This window comes from Numenius arquata, chromosome 25, assembly GCF_964106895.1.
Source record: "Numenius arquata chromosome 25, bNumArq3.hap1.1, whole genome shotgun sequence".
Taxonomy (NCBI): Eukaryota; Metazoa; Chordata; class Aves; order Charadriiformes; family Scolopacidae; genus Numenius; species Numenius arquata.
In genome coordinates this window covers 4930557-4948574 of record NC_133600.1, presented here as the reverse complement: position 1 = coordinate 4948574, position 18018 = coordinate 4930557, and the positions used below count along the sequence as shown (strand labels likewise).

At 62.2% G+C, this 18018-nt stretch overlaps 1 protein-coding gene across 1 annotated transcript in view; it reads left to right on the top strand.

Moving 5' to 3' along the window:
* TMEM161A (transmembrane protein 161A) overlaps positions 1-14685 on the top strand; it is a 44695-nt gene extending 30010 nt beyond the window's left edge. Inside the window, 14 exon segments of the mRNA XM_074164030.1 lie at positions 2172-2345; positions 9924-10024; positions 10027-10163; positions 10810-10913; positions 11001-11081; positions 11341-11438; positions 11608-11764; positions 12042-12193; positions 12293-12353; positions 12496-12639; positions 12875-12988; positions 13189-13363; positions 13444-13540; positions 13796-14685. Of these exon segments, the coding sequence (XP_074020131.1) occupies positions 2172-2345; positions 9924-10024; positions 10027-10163; positions 10810-10913; positions 11001-11081; positions 11341-11438; positions 11608-11764; positions 12042-12193; positions 12293-12353; positions 12496-12639; positions 12875-12988; positions 13189-13363; positions 13444-13540; positions 13796-14052 (1852 nt within the window). The 3' untranslated portion in view covers positions 14053-14685.
* The last annotated feature ends 3333 nt before the right edge of the window (positions 14686-18018 follow it).

Here is an 18018-nt window from a genome sequence, read left to right as displayed (position 1 = left end):
GTTTATATTTGCCTCCCAGGACTTTCCCTTTCCCGTCTTCCTCCGCTCGCTCCGCTCTTTGCAGGGGCATGTTGTCTCCCACGCATCCCCTCCGCAGGCTGGGAACGAGGGTGGTGGCAGGAGGTGACACTCCAGATTCATCTCCAGCCGCCAGTGCTCGAGGGCCCGTGTCACCACGCAGCATTTCCCTGCACGAGCCCCAGGGAAGGGGAAGAGGAAGGGGAAGAGGAAGAAGCCGCCTGCGCTCGGGGCCAGCCGGAGATGCTCCACGGCACAGCCGGGACCAGCCCCTGCCCCGTGGCCTCGGGAAGCGGCGGCTCCGGGGCTGCGCAGACACAGCTCGGCATGGAGCATCAGGATGCTCCACGGCACCTTCCGACCCAGCAGAGGAGGAGGAAAATAAATCGTTTTCCTCTTTTAAATAGGCTGGAAGCTGCCCTGGCTCAAGCCGGGTGCCGGGGAATGCTCATGTGTCCCCGGGATGCCCCGGTGAGATGGGGACAAGGGGACTGATGTTGCCACTGGTCTCCTGATGGATCAGCTGTAAAGGAGCTCAGCATCCCTGGAAATCACGGCTCTGCTTTCCCCAGCATCCCTCCTCCTCCTCCTCTCTCCCGTGCGGTGTTTGGGGGTCGGAACAAGCCATCCTCCCCCAGCCCCATGGAAAGCGCTGCTTGAAGCACAGCGGTACCTGCAGCTCTGGGGTTAAACAGCCCAAAAGGAGGATTTTCCAAGCAGGGAGGTTTGTGGCCGTACCCGGCATCCCAGCACCTTTCTGCCCAGTACCTCCCAGCTCAATTAACAGAAGGAAGCACCAAACCAGCACAGAGACGCCCATCGGCACTGGAGGACTGCTCTGTTCCATGATCAGCCAGGGACCGGTTTGCTCCAAACTGGAGAATTCATCAGAAGATGACGGCAAAGCTGGGAAAGGACCAGTTTGGTGCATTTACCCTGGAGCATCTCCCAAAGTCCAGTGAAACAGCCCCAAAATCCAGTTTCTGCAGGACGGGGCAGCGCGTGCCTTTGGGGATGGCACATGGGAGCGACTCCACATCGTGGGGGGGATTTGGGGACCCCAAAGATCCAGGCCGGCTGTCGGAAGAGCCGTCGGTGTCAGCCCCCGGGTGTCCGGTCTCCCGGGGGATTTGCTGGGTCCTTTCTGGGCCGATTTTTCCCCCAAGGAGCAGGGAAGGACGTGAGGCTCAGCGATTCCCCATCACTCAGCGCCTGATCCACGCCTAGAGGCTCTCGCCCTTATCCATGTGGGACTAGCGGTGGTAGCATCCGACACGACTGGCCAATTTCTGGAGCATCTGGGAACAACAAAACCAGCCCATATTGGCCCAATTTCCCACCCGCAGAGATCCGCTGCTTCAGCCCCGTTTTGGGTAGAGTTTGGAATAACTCTGCAGGAGCTTGGATTCGCGCCCGGTCCCTTCTTGCCCTGAATCTCCCATCAAGGAGAAGTCACCCTTTATCAGGATTTTCCAAGTCCCAGCAAACCGGGGCCATCGCTGTGCTCTGCGCCTTCACCGATCCTCCTCTTTCTTCCCCAAATGTTAGGGTTTCCCTGATCGATCCCTTCCTGAACAAACGCCTTTGTTTAAATCATCTGCTTTGGAGCCCAGGATGCCGAGGGAGCTTCTCGGGGACTTTGATGGGCTCAGGGCAGACCCCCAAATCCCTCTGCACCTGGGGGTACCGGGGCTGCACCCATCCACAGCATCTCCGGCAGAAGGATCTTAAAATATTCTTTGCAGGAGCTTTGGAAAGGAGCTTTTCGATTGTTTTAATTGATGGAGGAACTGGGCAGCGAGCAGAAGCACAATAAAATAAATCAGCAGCGTGTTTTCACCGCCTTTTCCACCCCCCACTCTCCTCCCCCCCGCCCAAAGCCGGTTTGGGAGCAGAGCGACTTTGCAAGACTTGGGAAAAGCAAGAAAATTCCCCCACCTGTTTGCTTTTAAACAGGCATTTAAAAAAAAAAAAAAAAAAGAAAGAAAGAAAGAGAAAAAAAGCCTGGGGGCTGTGAACAGCCCCCGAAACCAACCGGGGGGGGGGATATTCATGAATCCGGAGGGGCAGGATCCGCCACTCCACACCCCATGGGGCGAAAGAGCAGCGACTCCCCGGGCTATAAATCCCCAGATTCCCTGGATCTGCCCCAGCCCGGCGGTTATTGAGATGCAGGGAGCGGGGGAGAAGGTGACCGCCGACTCCATAAATATTATTGGGGGCGACGGGGGCTGCACGGGGCCGGCGGGCGCAGACAAAGCGCCCATTGAGCTGTCGGCGGAGGCGCGACGGCCCAGCTGCCGCGGGGAGCCGGGACGGGGGTCAAGGTCAGAGGTGGTCCCTGCACGTATTATTCCCCCCCCCCCTCCACCTCCCCAGCCCTTTTCCTCATGCCCATAAAATTAATAAAGTTAAATGGTCCTCAGCGTGCCCACGGAGGGTACCGGGTTGTGATGGTCAGTCGTGCGGGGGGGGGAAACTGAGGCACCGGGCAGCATTGTACCCGCTCCGAGGAGTCCTTATCCCTTGGAACCCCCTTTGGAGTCACTTCAATAACATAGATGCTTAAAGGGTTGCAGACTTGACACCCCCAGCTCCGGAGCAACCCCAGGACCGTGCCAAGGCTGCCGGGGAGCCCGTGCCCACCCCAAATCACCCAGCACCCCCATCCTGTGCCCAGTTATTCCCATCCCGGGGGATTCTCCATATGGATGGAGAGCTGGAGCTTTCAGCTGCGTGTGAGCAGCCCCCCAACAGCCCCATCCGCCCCCCAGGACCGGGGGTTCAATCCTGCTGCCGCACAAACTTAGATTTTTAGAATATTTTACTCCCTATTAAGCAATCCCTTAGCAACGCTTGTTTCCATGGCAAAGAGCGGAGAACCGCCATGCCGATGCCGAGCTTTGCCTTAAACTATAATTCAGCTCATTTCATTTGGGTGCTGCCCCCTGGGCCAGGTCCCCAGCACCCACGGGGGCTGCCCACCCTGGGATGGCAGCCAGGGTACCCCAAAAAAGCCGGTCTCCATCCCCTGCAAGCCCAGCTCTGGAGCTCCCAGGGTTTAAAGGCAGAGCCATGCCCAGCTGAGGGGCAGCCCAGGCTTCCAAAATTCTGCTAAGTGCTGTGTGAGCCACTTAAAAATTGGGATTCCTGAAAAAAAAAAAAAAAAAAAAAAAAATCCAAAAGGAAAGCGTATTTTTTAGTTTTGCCAAATTCCAGCGACGTTCTGGTCTCCACTTGGCATTTTCAAAGAAATGGGTTTAATTCTGCTATTTCCATCCTCAGTGGAAAAAAAAAAACCTCCACATGGGAGCGATGGCAGGTTTCTGGGATGGACCCTCCATAGGCCCTCCCTGTTTTCCAGCCCAGAGCCCCAAATCGGTATTTCTGTGGGTGCAAACCCCCCCGGCAGACCTGGCACCGCTGGGTTTGCCCCTCTCCATCTCCCCGGGAGGAGAGAGGAAACTCTCCTTCCTCGCCACGCTTTTATTTTGCTGCAGCGGTAACGAATTCTTGCAGCAGTTCGTGCCCTGAAGGAGCCTTAAAACCTCCCAAATTTGACAGCCAAAAATAGCTCCGGCTCTGCTTGTTTCCAAGTGTTCACCCGCCCTGATTTATTTACCCCAGTTGTTTGAATCCGTCGCGCGCTTTGAATCCCAAATCCTAAGGAGAACGGAAAAAAACCCAACCCTGTGTCTGTCATTAGATGCTCTTGCGCTTGTTTAACTGGGGGGGGGGGATTCTCATTTCCCCTCGACGAATGTGCCCCCCACTCTGTGCTGGGGGTCCTGGGGAGGGCTGGAAAAGCCAAAAACCATCACGGCATTATCAGCTCCTGGGATTTCCAAGCATCCAGACCCCACGGCTGCTCCAGGAGTGTTTTTCCCAGCCCTTGATATCCCTGTTGGGGGCGGGGGGGGGGGTGGTGGGGGGGGAGGGTGTTTGGGATGCGGGTGAGCAGAGTCTGGGGGGAGCCATGGGCTGAATTACTCAGGGGAGTAATTCCTTGGGCTGAATTACTCGGGCAGCGGAATGGGTGCGGATGGAGAGCCCCCACCTCGCGGTGTGGGTCCCTCCTCGTCCCGGCCCCGCCGTGGGTTTGTCCCCGAAAAGCCAAATGCAGATTTTTTGGTGCAGAAAGACTCCGGGTCAGGCGTCGGCAGGGCAAACCCCACGCCAGGACGGGGGTGGCATCCAAAGGCTTTCAATCACGGCAAATCACATGGATTTTTCTCCCCACTGGCTTGCGCAGCCCAAATCTCTCTCCCTGATGGTATTTTGGGCCACTCGATGCCGAGTCGGGGCTCGTGGAAGCCCTGCTTGGAAAGTTTTGAAATTTCGGGGTGCTGGGTGATTCCCACTGGATGATCCCCCCCCCTGCTTGGGACCAGCATCTCCGGCACCGAGCACCCACCGGGTGAGGGTGGGCTCAAAACTTTCCCGGAGCTGGAGACGAAGGGATGAAGGGCAGGGAGAGAGGATGGGGCCGCAGGGAGAGGAAGGTGCCCCCCATCCTCTTCCTCCTCCTCCCCCCAGCTCCCCCCAAACAGGCTCAGCTTTTCTCATGCGCAGACACACACACACACACACACACTCGCCTCCGCCGCGATGCTGGGGAAGGGGAGAAATTAATCCCTATGGAAATTTATTTAAATGAATTCCCTGCCTGGACACTCAAGCTGTTCCCAGCCTGGCGAGGGCAGGGCAGCCAGGGGAGGAGAGAGGGCGGACCCCCCCCGGGCACCCCAATTCCCATATTACAGCCATATCTCATGGGGGTTATATCCCCCCCCCCAGGCGGTTCCCCCAGCGGTGCTGAGCCACAAACCCCAGGTTTGGGCTAGAAAATTGCCCCCAGGCTCCTGGGTGAGAGCAGGGAGAAGACGCCAGTGGCTCTTGCTGCGCCTCAGGGAAGGTTTGGGGGGGGGGGGAACACCCAAACAGGGTTTGTGCCCCATAAGCCATGGGGCTTGGTCAATTCATTAGGGAAAAGAGGAATTAGCTGAGCATGTCGATAAATAAGAAATACAGGTTTTCCTGCCCAAAACACACCTCGGTTTATTAATCAAACCCACACTTTATGCGGCAGCGGGATTGAGTTCTTCTCGTTCCCGTTGCTCTGGATGAGCTGCACAGATCCTCAGCTCGAGTGGTCTCACCCCACGAGAGAGGGGAGGTGGGGGGCAGACGGGGAACCCCCTGGCTACGGGGAGGCAGAGCAAGCACCACTGTGAACCCCCAAACTCCGGGGAAGCAACGCGGCCGCCCCCAGAGAGGGGGATCCGGGGCATCTGCATCCCCCGGACAAGGGTCCTTTGGGAGGGGGCACAGACGTGGCGTTGTCAGCGCAGGCGAGGGGTGAGGGGGATCCGGGAAGAGGGTTTGAAGTGGGAGCGTGATGGGAAAGGTTGGGTTTGTAGGGAGCCTGCCCTTGCAGGGGACCCAGCATCCTCCCGGCAGCCCGGCGGCTTCGCAGCATCCCAGAGAGAGAGTCCGGCCGGGCTCTGGGCATCGGGGAGGAGGCTTTTTTCCAGCCAGAATATTCATGCTGAAGCATCAGGCCATCTCAGCACGTGCCACCCCCCACTCCTCCCCTCCGCCCCCCAGCCCTGCGTGGGCATCCACGGACGCGGAGGGGGATGTGTGGCCCCGTGGGCATCCCTGAGGGCATCGCCGGGCTCGGGATCGGAGGGGCTGGGGGCAAGGAGGGTGCCTGCACCGATCCCCCACCCCGCACAGACAGAGCTGAACCCCGGGCAGAGCCCCGGCGGGGGGGGATCGGGGCTGGGGGAGGCAGCAGGAACAGGCCCTTCTCGGGGATTTATGCCATGCAGCACTTGTCAGCCCAGCTTTAGCACCCCATAAAGCACCACCGAAGGCTGAACGTGAAGGGAGAGCACAAGGATGCCCCGACTGGCCAATTAATGAGCGAATTCGGGCTCAGGCCCTGCAAAGCTGCGTAAGGGAAAGGCTTGGGGGGGACACACAGCCGTGGGGAGGAGGGGGGAAATGGAGGTGGAGACTGGAATGAGGGGAGGCCGGGGGGGGGGAGAATGTGACGCCCCGGTGCAGGCAGCGGCTAACGCCGTGTATGTTCATCCACAGGCAGCTGACTGTTCATCCGGGGGGTTTGCCGACGGCACCCCACAGCCGGGGTGACGGGACACCCCACCAGTGACCAGCAGCAAGAAGGACACGGGTGAAGAGGTGCCACCGCACGCCCCGGGGACGGCGTGAGGGTCAGCCTGCTCGCGAGAGACCCGGCACGAAGCGCGGCTCTTGGTGAGGATGCTTTGGAGCTGCCCAAGGGAATAGGGCGGGAGGTGGGGACCCCCTGAACCCCACAGCAGTGCCCGGGTCCCCCCAAAGTACTCACTGCTTTGGGAGCGTCACCTGAAAGGTCTTGCGTGAGTTTTGAAGGACACGACCCCCCTCTCCTGCCCGGGTGGGAGGTTTTCTCCCCATTAGACATCGGCAGTGACCTTTTTTTTCCTGCTACCGCTGTCACCTGCCCTATTTCAAGGTGTCCCACCCCAAACTCCTGCCTGTCCCCACTGCCAGACCCCGTTAGAAATGTCCCCAAGGGCACGGCGGGGTGGGGGCTGCGGTTGTAGGGGCAGCAGGAATTATTTGGGCAGGGAGTTGGCGCGGTGGTGACACTGTCACCTCCCAGCCGTCCCGCGGCGGCTTGTCCCCAGTTCTCACCAGCCTGGGACTGGGCTCACACCGGTTTCTCCCATTAACAGGTGACATGAGTGGACGCCCCGGGGTCCAGGTGACCAAGAAAGGCTGGGGAAAACCACGACACCCCCACACCACGTGCCAGACGGGGCGCATGGCCCGCGAGATGACATCCCAGGAAGCTGGAGGGACACAGAGCTGCTGCCACCCAGCCCGAGGTGTCAGGAGGACGAGGTCTGCAGCTCGACGAGGCAAGAGGGAAAAAATTCTCGTGCATTAAAGGTGTTCAAAGCCCCCCCGCCGTGTCACAGCCTGGTCTCCCTCGCGCCGCTGGTGTCTGAACAGAATTTTGCCCCTTTTTCTTGCAGGACACCCCAAATCCCCACGAGACCCGGTGTCGAGGGTGCGTTCCCTTCCCAACGGGTTGAGCTTTTATCTCCCCAGCCCTCTCCTTCCCCATGGCAGGAGGCGAGGGGTGTCCCGTGAGGGTCCCAGCCCCATAAGGGATGATGTCCTGTCCCTTTTGGGCTGGGGGGAGGCAGGAGCAGCCCGACTTTGGGCTTGGGCAGCGTAGGGATGGGCACATCCCACCTCATCCTCGCTCCCTCTTCCTCTCCATGTTTCCACCCCAGACCTGGGAAACGGGTCTGGCCCCACTTTGCAGGTCCACAGGGCTCCCCCGGGGTGGCCCTGGTGGGGGACAGGTGGGACAGGTTGTGAAAAGGGGGACCCGGGAGGGACAGACACCCAGCCAACACCACCAGTTCCCAGTGCACTGACTGGTTCCTCCAGCCCCAGCTGGTGCCGCTGGTCCTGAGACTCGCTCCAGCCCCACAGCCCTCGTTTTTCTGTCTTTAAGTCAAATTTCAAGGCAAAAACCAGAGCCTGGAGACCGGCAGCTCCAGGAGAAGCCAGGGGACGATGCACAACGTCACCAGAGAGGTTGGTGACTCCGGTTCCTCACTCGCCATCGGGGTGACAGAATCACGGAGCCGGTGCCAGGTCCAGCCGTGGCTGTTGTGGCTCAGTCCCCCCACCCAGGAAGGACTGGGGGGGTCCCACCAGCGCTTCTGGTGACCAGTTAAACACAGCATGGGTGACGTGGTTCTCCCGCGGATGCATCAGAAGGACGTCCTCGCCGAAACCCCTGCCTCCGAACCCCCCCGTCAGCACGCGCTGGCCCGCCACCGCCGGCGACCCAGACGCCCAAATATTGAGCTATACATTAAATTACCCTGGGGAAAGGGCTGGGAGGGAGCCGGAGCACGTCGGAGGGAGCGTGGCAGTTTGTTATGCTAACCGAGGGGGGCTCCGCTCAGGGGACGTGTCGGAGAGGTCTGAAGAGCAAGGAGTTCACAGGCCCTCTCCTTTTGTCATGCTAAAAGTGCAACACAGAAAATATATACAGGCAGCTGCTCAATGGAGCGTGAAATACAAGTGATTTCTCCGGGAGCCCTGGGTAATGCGATGCAGCCCGGACAATGCCCGTCGCCGCCACCGTCTTTGTGCAAAATGGGAAACTTCTGTGGGGGGAACGGGCACAGACCGGCTCCCGGCCCCGCCAGCTGCCCCCGGCACCCTCCGGAGGTGGAAAGTCCCCCAGCCTGCCCCCGTCCCCATCCCCGGTGCCTGTGGGGTCCCCTGGCTGCGGGACCAATCGGGAGCTGGGTTGTCCCGGGATCGGCTCCGGTTTGGTGGGTGCTCCGTGGCTGTCAAGTGCCAGCCCTTCGAGGGAACGTCCCCCCAGTGCATACAGGGACCGTACTGGGCTTGGCACCCCCTCACCGGGCGTGGGACCGGGGAGCCCCGTTAATTCAATGATTTTACAGCGGCACCGACAACCACCCGCCGCGGCAGCTCCCTTTTTGCTGATGCTAATTCGGGCATCCCGGCAGGAGCGGTGTAAAATCAGTCCTCAAAGGGGCTTTTGTGTCCTGGGGGAGGGCGGCCGGGCTGGGGGTGCTCCGAGCATCCATCTTCCACCTTTCCCTCCTTTTTTTTGTGGCTCGGCAGAGCTGAAAGCCGACGCCGTGGGGGCTGCGAGGATCCTGGGGCCCTGCATTCGTTCCAGAGATGCGCAGCCACTGGTTTGTGCAGACCCTGCGGCCAGTGCTGCACCTCAGCGCAAGGGCTGGGGGGGTTCTGGGGGGCCTGGGGGGGCCAGGACACAGGCTGTGCCCAGCCAGTAAAGGTGATGGAACAGGCTGCTTCCCCTCACCCTGGCTTGGCTCGCAGCCGGGGGCACCTGGCAGCCAGAATCAGGCCACTTGGGGCAGGATGGGGGTCTTTTTGGCATCACAGCCCCTGAGTTCTCCCCCCACCAGCAGAGGGGCTGGCTCAGCTCTTGGCCAAGGCCAGCAGGGGGGGCACACCGGGGGGGCTGCATGCCCAGGCCATCCTGGGGGTGCCTGGCAGGGATGGGGGTGGCACCCCTCCAAGGCTGGGTACCCCAACCCGCGGGGGATGCTCGGGGCACGGGCGGAAGCGACATCTAGTGGGAAGCGCATCCCGTCGCCTGGGAGATCGATATCCATGGCAACCCCTTGGGGCCACCAGTACCCTGCCTGGACCAGGGGCACCCACCAGCACCTGCGGAAGCCCCCTCGTCAGGGGGAGCGGATGCTCCTTGGCGGGGCAGGGCTGTCACAGCCCTAGATAACCCCGAGCTCAGCTGAAAAGCCTGCAGACCCCCGATCTCATGCGGGTGCTGGCACCGTGGTGGGCTCTGAAGCCCCTCACCCACCGTCAGCCAGGACAAGCTGCACCCAGCGGGCTCTGCCCTGGCCTCACCCACCTTCAAATCCTCCAACGCTCGCAGGGAGACGCAGACGGGCAGCCACAGGGGGAAAAATGCAGGAGACCACCCCATTTATCTTGCAAGGAAGACGTGGGCAAAAGGGATGTGGCTGGCAAGATGGTTACAGCCAGCCCCGTGGCATCATTGCTCCATGGAGGGCATAGGGGAGGGGAAGGTCCCAGCTCAGCCAGCCCCGGACCCAGGGCAGAGGAGGACGGGGAGGCCATGGGGATGGAGCCACCACTGCCCAAACCCCTGTGCCCTCCTTTGCCCCCAAATACCATCCCTGTGGGCTGCGTGCGGGGATGGGTATTGCAGACCCTCAGCCTGAAGGGGCACTTTAGGTGCAAATACACACCCACATGTGTGTACCTACATACATAGGGGGTGCAGGCATAGACATATATACGATTTAATTGACGTACAGCCGTGCAGCCGCGTCCGGGGCTCGAACCCGCGTCCCCGGAGCCGCGCGGGGACCACAGCTCCCAGGAGGCAGCGCCCCACGGAACCGGGAGCAGCGGAGGGCCCGCCCCCGCCCAGCTCCGCCTCTCCATTGGTCAAAAAGCTGCCAATCAAAAGGAGAGCGGCAGCGGATTGGCCGGCGAGGGGAGGCGGTGGCGGCGGGCAGGCTTCCTGCGGCCGCCTTTGCACTGACCCCGGCATGGTGAGCGCGGCGGGGGGCGGCCGCCCGAGGGGGGGTTCATCCAGGGTCTCCGGGGGGGTGCATGCCCTGGTGGGGCCACGTCTGGAGGGTGCATGCTCAGGGGTGCATGTCTAGGGGGGTGCGTGCCCAGGAGGGGGCATGCCCGGGGGAGGATGCCCGAGGGGGTGCTGCTTGCCCAGGGGGAGATGCCCGGGAGGTGAAAGCCCGGGGGGAGATGCCCGGGGAAGGATGTCCGGGGGGGGTTCCCGGGAGGTGAATGTCCGGGGAGAGATGCCCGGGGTGTCCAAGGGGTGTGCACGTCCGGAGGGTGCCCACCCGGGTTGGGGGGGACATGCCCGGGGGGCTCCATGGCCGGGGGGTGCATGCCCGGGGGTGTGCATGGCCGGGGGATGCATACCTGAGGGGGGTGCTGCATGCCCGGGGGGGGGATGCCCAGGATGTCCCAGGGGTGTGCACATCCAGAGGGTACCTGCCCAGGGAGGGGGTGGCATGCCGGGGGTGTCCCATAGCAGGGACAAGGGGCTGGGGGGAAGCAGACAGCCCCAGCACTGCAGACTGCTGGGGGAAGAGGGGGGTGTGCTCCCCAGCTGCCCCCCAAGGGTGGGGGGGGTGCCAGGGTGTCCCCCTGAGGGTGTCCCCGGCGCAGGCGGTGATGGGGGTGCAGGTGGTGGTGAGCCTGCTGGCCGCCAGCCTCATGCAGAAGATGGCCCCGCACTGCTCCTTCGCTCGCTGGCTGCTCTGCAACGGCAGGTAGGTGGCCCGTCCCTCCTTGCTCGTCCCCCTGGGGCCTTGGGGGGACACACCGGGCGCCGCTGACACCCCGCTGCTCCCTTCCAGCCTGCTCCGCTACAAGCACCCCTCGGAGGAGGAGCTCTGCGCCCTGGCTGGCAAGCAGCGACCCAAGGGCAGGAGGGACAGGTCAGCTCAGCCCGCGGCTCCGGTGGCCGGGGGGGACATAAATCCATAACTATTGTGGTTTGGGGCCAATGGAAGTCATCCCGGCGTGATGGGAACTCCCCTGGGGACGTGTGGCACCCCGCAGATGGGCTTGGGGCTGATGCTGGTGATGAGGAGCCCCAAGCTGGGGATGTGCCACCACGTGAGGGACACGTGGTGTCCCACACAAGGGACGAGCCGGCTCTTTGCCTCCCGTCCCGAGCCCGGGTTCCCCTTGCAGGAGGATGAACGGGGTGACGGATGACAAGCCCCTCTCCGTGCCCCGGGACATCGACCTCCGCCTGGACACCAGCCCCATCACCACCGTGGATGCTCTCGGTAACCCCCCCCACAACGTGGGCTCCAGCACCCTTCCCGTGCACCCACCATTCCCTCTGCACTCAGGACCCAGGTGTCCTGGCACCCAGCATCGCCCGGGACCCTCGGCCATGGCCGGGACCCCCCATGGGTCCCCACGGCGCGGTGACATGTCCCTCTGTCACACCAGTGCTGCGTTATTTCCTGGACTACCAGTGGTTCGTGGATTTTGCCGTCTACTCCACCGCCGTGTACGTCTTCACCGAGGGCTACTATTGCCTGGCGGACCCCCAGAAGGAGACGAACATCGGGGTGCTCTGGTGCCTGCTGACGGTCGTCTTCTCCGTGTATCCTTCTGCCAGCTTTCGGGGTCCCACCATCCTTGATTTTTCCCCATTTAAAGCCAGTGGAGGTGGAAAATTTAAATGTATGGATTTATAAACCCCTCACTGATGAGCTGTGAAGGTGCCGAGTGAGAACCTTCCCCACCGAGAAGGTGGTGGCCTAACGATGTGGGTGCTTTACGATGAGCTAACGAGCAGGGAGGTCCTGCTGGAGTTGGGGATGTCCCAAAACCGTCCCCCCCCCCCCCCCATTTCCTTGACGGCCACCCCTCGCCCACAGCAAGGTCTTCTTCATGGTGATGCGCCATTACTTCCGCTCAGAGGAGGGGGGCGAGCGCTCCGTCTGCCTCACCTTTGCCTTCTTCTTCCTCCTCCTCGCCATGGTGGCCCTGGTCATCCGTGAGGACTACCTGGAGTTCGGCCTCGAGCCCGGTGGGTGTGAGGGGAGACAGGGAGAGGTGGGCGGGTGGGTGGGCAGGTGGTCCCTGGGGGGCTGTGGGCACCCCACTCATGGGGGGTCGCTCCCCGCAGGGCTGGCCGGCGTCAGCACCAACCTGGAGAGCATCCTGAAGCAACGGGGCTGGGAGTGGACGTGAGTTGGTGGTGGCGGGGGAGGGAAATGGAGGGGTTTGGGGAGGTTTTTTTGGAAGTCTGGGGGGTGGGAACCCCTCCAGGGCTCACCAAGGATGGGGCTGACCTGTCCCCCCTTCCCACGCTGCCTTCTCTCTCCGCAGGCTGCCCCTCGCCAAGCTGGCCTTCAAGGTGGGGCTGGTGGCCCTGTGCTCCTTCCTGGGCGCCTGCCTGACCTTCCCGGGGCTGCGCCTGGCCCAGACGCACCTCGACGCTCTCCGGATGGCGGCCGACAAGCCCCTGACCCAGTTGGGTGAAATCTGTGGGTGGGGAAGGAGGCGAGGGGGGGCGGAGGGGGCCGGGAACCCCCCCCTGGCCCTATGGCTGCAGGGGGGCGAGGAGGTTTGGTGGTGGGAGATGGTGGAGGGGATGTGGGTGAGGACCGGTCCCTCCCCGCGGAGGGATGGAGGGATGCAGGGAGGGGGGGAATTGGGGGTCACCTGGCTGCAAGGAGGGGGCGGGTGTCTGATGGCTCCACCGCAGGGTCCTGCTCCACGTGAGTTTCCTGGCGCCCGTTCTGGTGGTGGTGATGTGGATCAAGCCCATCTCGCGGGATTTCCTGCTCCACGCGCCCATGGGCAAGCAGACGGTGCAGATGTAAGTGGGGCAGCGGGTCCCATTCTGTGCCCCGGCATCCTTGCTCCAAGGGGAAACTGAGGCACGGGGGCACCACTCCACCTCCTCCCACACCAGTAGCCCCCTCATCCCCCCCCCCCCCCACCTCTCCCATCCTTTGGGAGAGGGGGGGGGTTCTGGACCCCGGCATCGCCCTGACAGCCCCCCTCCTCTTGTCCCAGCATGTCGGACTCCGCCTACAACACCGCGCGCCTCTGGACCATCGTCGGCCTCTGCCTGTTGCGCCTGGTTGTCACCCGTCACCATCTCCAGGCGTACCTGGGCCTGGCCGAGCGCTGGGTGGAGCAGATGAGGAAGGAAGCCGGGCGCATCGCCGTCCTGGAGATCCAGCGCAAGGTCTGGGATGTTAACGGGGTAGGGGGGGGGGGGGTCCCCGCCACGGCCACCGGCCTCCTGCTGATCCCCGCTGCCCGCAGATCACGAGGATCTACTGCTACGTCTCCGTGGTCAGCCTGCAGTACCTGGGACCCATCATCCTCACCCTCCACTGCACGTTGCTCCTCAAGACGCTGGGTAAGGGGGCGGCAGGGGGAACGTGGGGGGGGACACGGGGGTTCAGGAGGAGCAGGACGAGACCTCCACGCCATCATCAAGCCATCAGCGTCCAAGGCGTCCCCCCAGGCTCTCAAGACGCGGTTTGCAGTTGGCGTGAACTCCGTGCGTGCAGCGAGCGTGCTGGGACTCGGCCACCGGGCACGTCCGTAGCGTGGGGATGGGGCTGCAGCACGGGGACCGAGCCCCACCGACCCGTCCCCTCTGTCACACCAGGGCACCACTCGTGGGGGCTGTACCCGGAGCCCCCTCGCGTCCCTCCGGCAGCGACGGCGGCACCGCCACGTCCCGGCGGCGAGGACGGGGAGGACGTGCGTGCCGCCGTGGAGCAGATCACGGGCATCTTGGGCAGCATCTTCACCCCCCTCTTCTTCCGCGGACTCTTCGCCTTCCTCACCTGGTGGGTGGCCGCCTGCCAGGTGGTCACCAGCCTCTTCGGCCTCTACTTCCACCAGTACCTGGCAGCCTCCTAACTGGGGGGAGCTGGGACGTGCCTCGGGGCGCAGTCGCTGCCCGGCTGCTGGTCCCCTTGCTGGTTTCCCCGCTTTGCACGCGCTGGTGGCACACGCGGACACGCACGTGGGGAACATTTCTGCCACCAGCTCTCGGCATGACGGGTTTTACGCCTCCGGGCCGGCGTGGGCATCGCCCGCTCCTGCCACCACCGATCACCACCGTGCCTGCTCCCACCGCTCCGGGCTGCGTCCCTCCGGTCCCTCTCCCCCTTCCCGGCCCAGTGGGGTGATGGAGGAGCCGGAGCCCCACAGCTGGGCTTGCTGCCCCCCGGCACTGACCACGGGGACCACTGTGACACTGTGTTTTCCCCAAGGGCAGCGACTCCTGCCAGCCCTGGGTGGTCCGTGGACTCAGCGGGGATGGCCCTGGCGTGGTGGGGACCCAAAACCAGGGCAGACCTCAGGGGTTTGCTCTGCCCGGCGTTCGCCTCCGCCGGCTGAGGGCGAGTGTGTTTTTGTAGGGTCGCTGCTCCGGCCAGCTGGGTCGAGGCTCCTTGGGGGTCATCCATCCCTCCGCTTTGTGTGAAATCCTCAGGCCCAGCAGCCCCATTTGGCTGTTTTAGAAATAAATAAGTAGCCCAAAGTCTGTTTGCCAAGCCGAAAAGCTGCCGGTTTGTTCGCGCTTTTGTGTCCCCAAAGCCCCTGGGACAGGGCAGGGGGTTCCCTTTGGGCAGGGGGGTGGGCAGCAGAGCCCCATAAACGTTATTTCAGCAAGGGGAAGAGGATGAACACTCGATGGAAGCCCTGCAGCTCGTCCCGCCGCACTCGAGGAGACCTCAACGCTCATCCCGTCGCGGTCCCTGGTCCCAGCCCTTCCTTCCCTCGGCGCCGGGGTGGCTGGAGCCCCATGGTGGCTGGGGTGGGGGGTGGCTGGGGGGGAAGAACATGGGGGTCGCAGCCCCTCGTCCAGCTCAGCCCAGCTCTTCCCCACCGCCCGGTGGGTGCTGGTCCGGCTGCGTGAAAAAGGATTAGCAGGTCTGGGGCTGCTCGGAGAAAGGGAGAGGGGCTCTGATCCTGTTTGATAGCCTTGTAATGGTCTTAATTCCCCTCTCACTACAGGCTGGGACGAGACGGTGGCCCTTTGCCCGGTGTTAACGAGGCTAACGGGGACAGCCCTCCTCCGCTTGCTCCCCAGAGCCCAAGCTGCGGACCCAGTAAAAGCCCTTTTGTGGAAAAAATTAAGGGAAATTCCCCGTTATCTGCTCTGGGGAAAGCAGAGCCCGGAGCGGCACCGTTAACCATCACGGGGCCAGGAGGGATTGGGCTCCAGCAGCGCCGTGGGTGGAAAGGCACGGGGAAGAAGGGATTCCCCTGGGAGCCGGGATGCAGAGGGACTTGTCCCAGCCCGCGCCGCCGTCCCATTAAAAGCCAGTCCGACGGCCTTGATGGCTCATTTATCTAATTTTCCCGCAGCGTGTGGAGGAAGCAGCCGGGGGCTGAGCCGGCAGGAGGAGGGTTGCTATGGCCGGGGGTTGCGCCGCAGTCAGACACGCAGACAGTTCCTCCCCCGAGATCTGCCCAGACGTGACCCTCTCAGGCGGGGACAATGACTGATAGACTAGCCAAGAGCAGGAGACAGAGCCATCGGCACTGAAATTGGGCCACATCAAACAAAATGAAAGCCCCCCCCCCCCCATCTTCCTCCCCCCAGAATTATTTTTACCCTTTGTATCTGGGTTTTATTTAGCCCAGGGCAGGGGCTGGGCTCTGCGCTGCGAAGGGCCACGCTCGGGCTCTCAGGAGAGGGCAGATGCTGGCACCAAGAGGTTTCGGTGCTGCAGAGGCTGCTCTGGCACCAGGACCCAGACTGGCACCAGAAGTCACCACAAGAAGGACGTGGAGCTGTTGGGAGCGGGGCCAGAGGAGGCCACGGAGATGCTGGAAGGGCTGGAGCCCCTCTGCTGTGAGGACAGGCTGAGAGAGTTGGGGGGATTCAGCCTGGAGAAGAGAAGGCTCCAGGGAGACCTTCAAGCCCCTTCCAGTCCCTAAAGGGGCTCCAGGAAAGCTGGGGAGGGACTCTTGATCAGGGAGGGGAGCGATGGGACGAGGGGGAAGGGTTTGACACTGAAAGAGGGGAGATGGAGATGAGATGTGGGGAAGAACTTCTTTGCTGTGAGGGTGGTGAGAGCCTGGCCCAGGTTGCCCAGAGAAGCTGTGGCTGCCCCATCCCTGGAGGGGTTCAAGGCCAGGTTGGAGGGGGCTTGGAGCAACCTGGTCTGGTGGGAGGTGTCCCTGCCCAGGGCAGGGGGCTTGGAACTCAATGATCTTTAAGGTCCCTTCCAACCCCGACCATCCTATGATTCTATGAGTCCTTGCTGTGACCCAGATCTGGCCTGGCATCACCCCTGCTCCCCTGGTGCACACTTACCTTTGGTGGCCACCAGGCCACACTTGGCAAGAAACCGCCGGCTGGGGAGAGGGCTGGGATTGCAGCAGGTCCTGGAGGAAGGTTTTCCTTCGTGCCCTGGCAGGGACGGGAGCCATGAGCCCAGCCTTCCCACCCCGCTCCCATCCAAGATGAGACCCCTTTGCTGTCCTTACATCCTGCAGAGCTGTTCCTGCTCGGAGCAGAGGGAAATTTCTCACCACAGCTCCCTCCGTGGCTGGTAGCCCAGCCCAGCCCGGGGGATGCTCCCCTGCACATGGGGATGCTCCCTTCAACTGGTGGGGACAAGAGGCAGCAAGTCCCGGGGAGGGGGACAAGGGACCCTTCTCCAGCTCTGCCACAGGCTTCCTGCAAGGTTTGGTGCAAGTCTCAGCTTCTCCTGGGGCACGACCAGGACACCAGCTCTGCCCTGGCTTGCAGGGAGCAGCGGTGGGCACAGGGAGGTCACGGGGGGATGGCTGGACCCGTCCTCCCTGCTGGGACCTTCCCACCTTGCCAGGCGTCACAGTGTCACATGCACACCAAATGACACGAAATGCAGCTGGAAGCCCCAAAAAAGCAGCCCCAAAAGCTGAGCAGCAGCCGGGGGTCCCCAACTTCGGGGAAGCTGCCGGGCCATGCCTAAGCCGACAGTGCCACCTGCTGCCATTGCACACCCGTCCCCGTCCCACACCGCGGCGCTGGGGACGGGGACAGCACGGGCCCCCTCTGGGGCAACCACAGGGTTTTGAACCACCTCCAGAGCCGCTTTCCTTCCTTCCAGCTTCTCCCAACTTCCACGCAAAGCCCAAAAAGCACCCACCCCTGCACTTCGTAGGGTGCTCCACGCACAGGAGACCCGCATGGTTGGGGGCACAGTCACCCCCTCAAGAGTCACCCCCAGCCACAGACACCCACAAACGTTCAGTCCCTCCGTAAACCCACCCAGACGCGCCAGACCCCTCTCTCTCACGAGCAACGTACAGCAGGAGACACCCTCGGAGAGCCTGCGAAGTCAATTATAATTTTTTATTAAATATACATCCTCTCTTGGCACAAATCTTAAAATATATAAACATTATATAACAAAGTGTCTTCACTGCAATAAAATAGAACTCCAGATCCAAGAAAAGCGGTCAAAAAATGACACAGGTACAGACACGCACACGTGGATGGTGAGGACACGTCTTGACAAAAGGCATTTAACAGTGTTTGTGCTAATATATGCATAGACCACACAGGCAGTGAGCGGTGCCGGGGGGGAAACCCTGCGTCACACGGCGTTTAGGGGGGAGACGGGAGGAATCAGCCCCTACAATATCAAAAAAAAAAAAAAAAAGGCTGTTTTGTAGGAAGGCCACATCCTCCTCCGACCCAGTCCAGGCTGGGAGGGTGCAGAACCCGCGCCCTGGTTCTTTCAGAGCCCAGGGACCCAGCCAGGCACTGGGGGAACGCCATGGGATGTATCCCACCGCGTCTCCTCCTCCTCCCGCCCGCACGGGATGGGCTCCAGACTCACTCGGGGTTGCCACAGCCCTTCTGCTCAAAGTTTCCTTCCA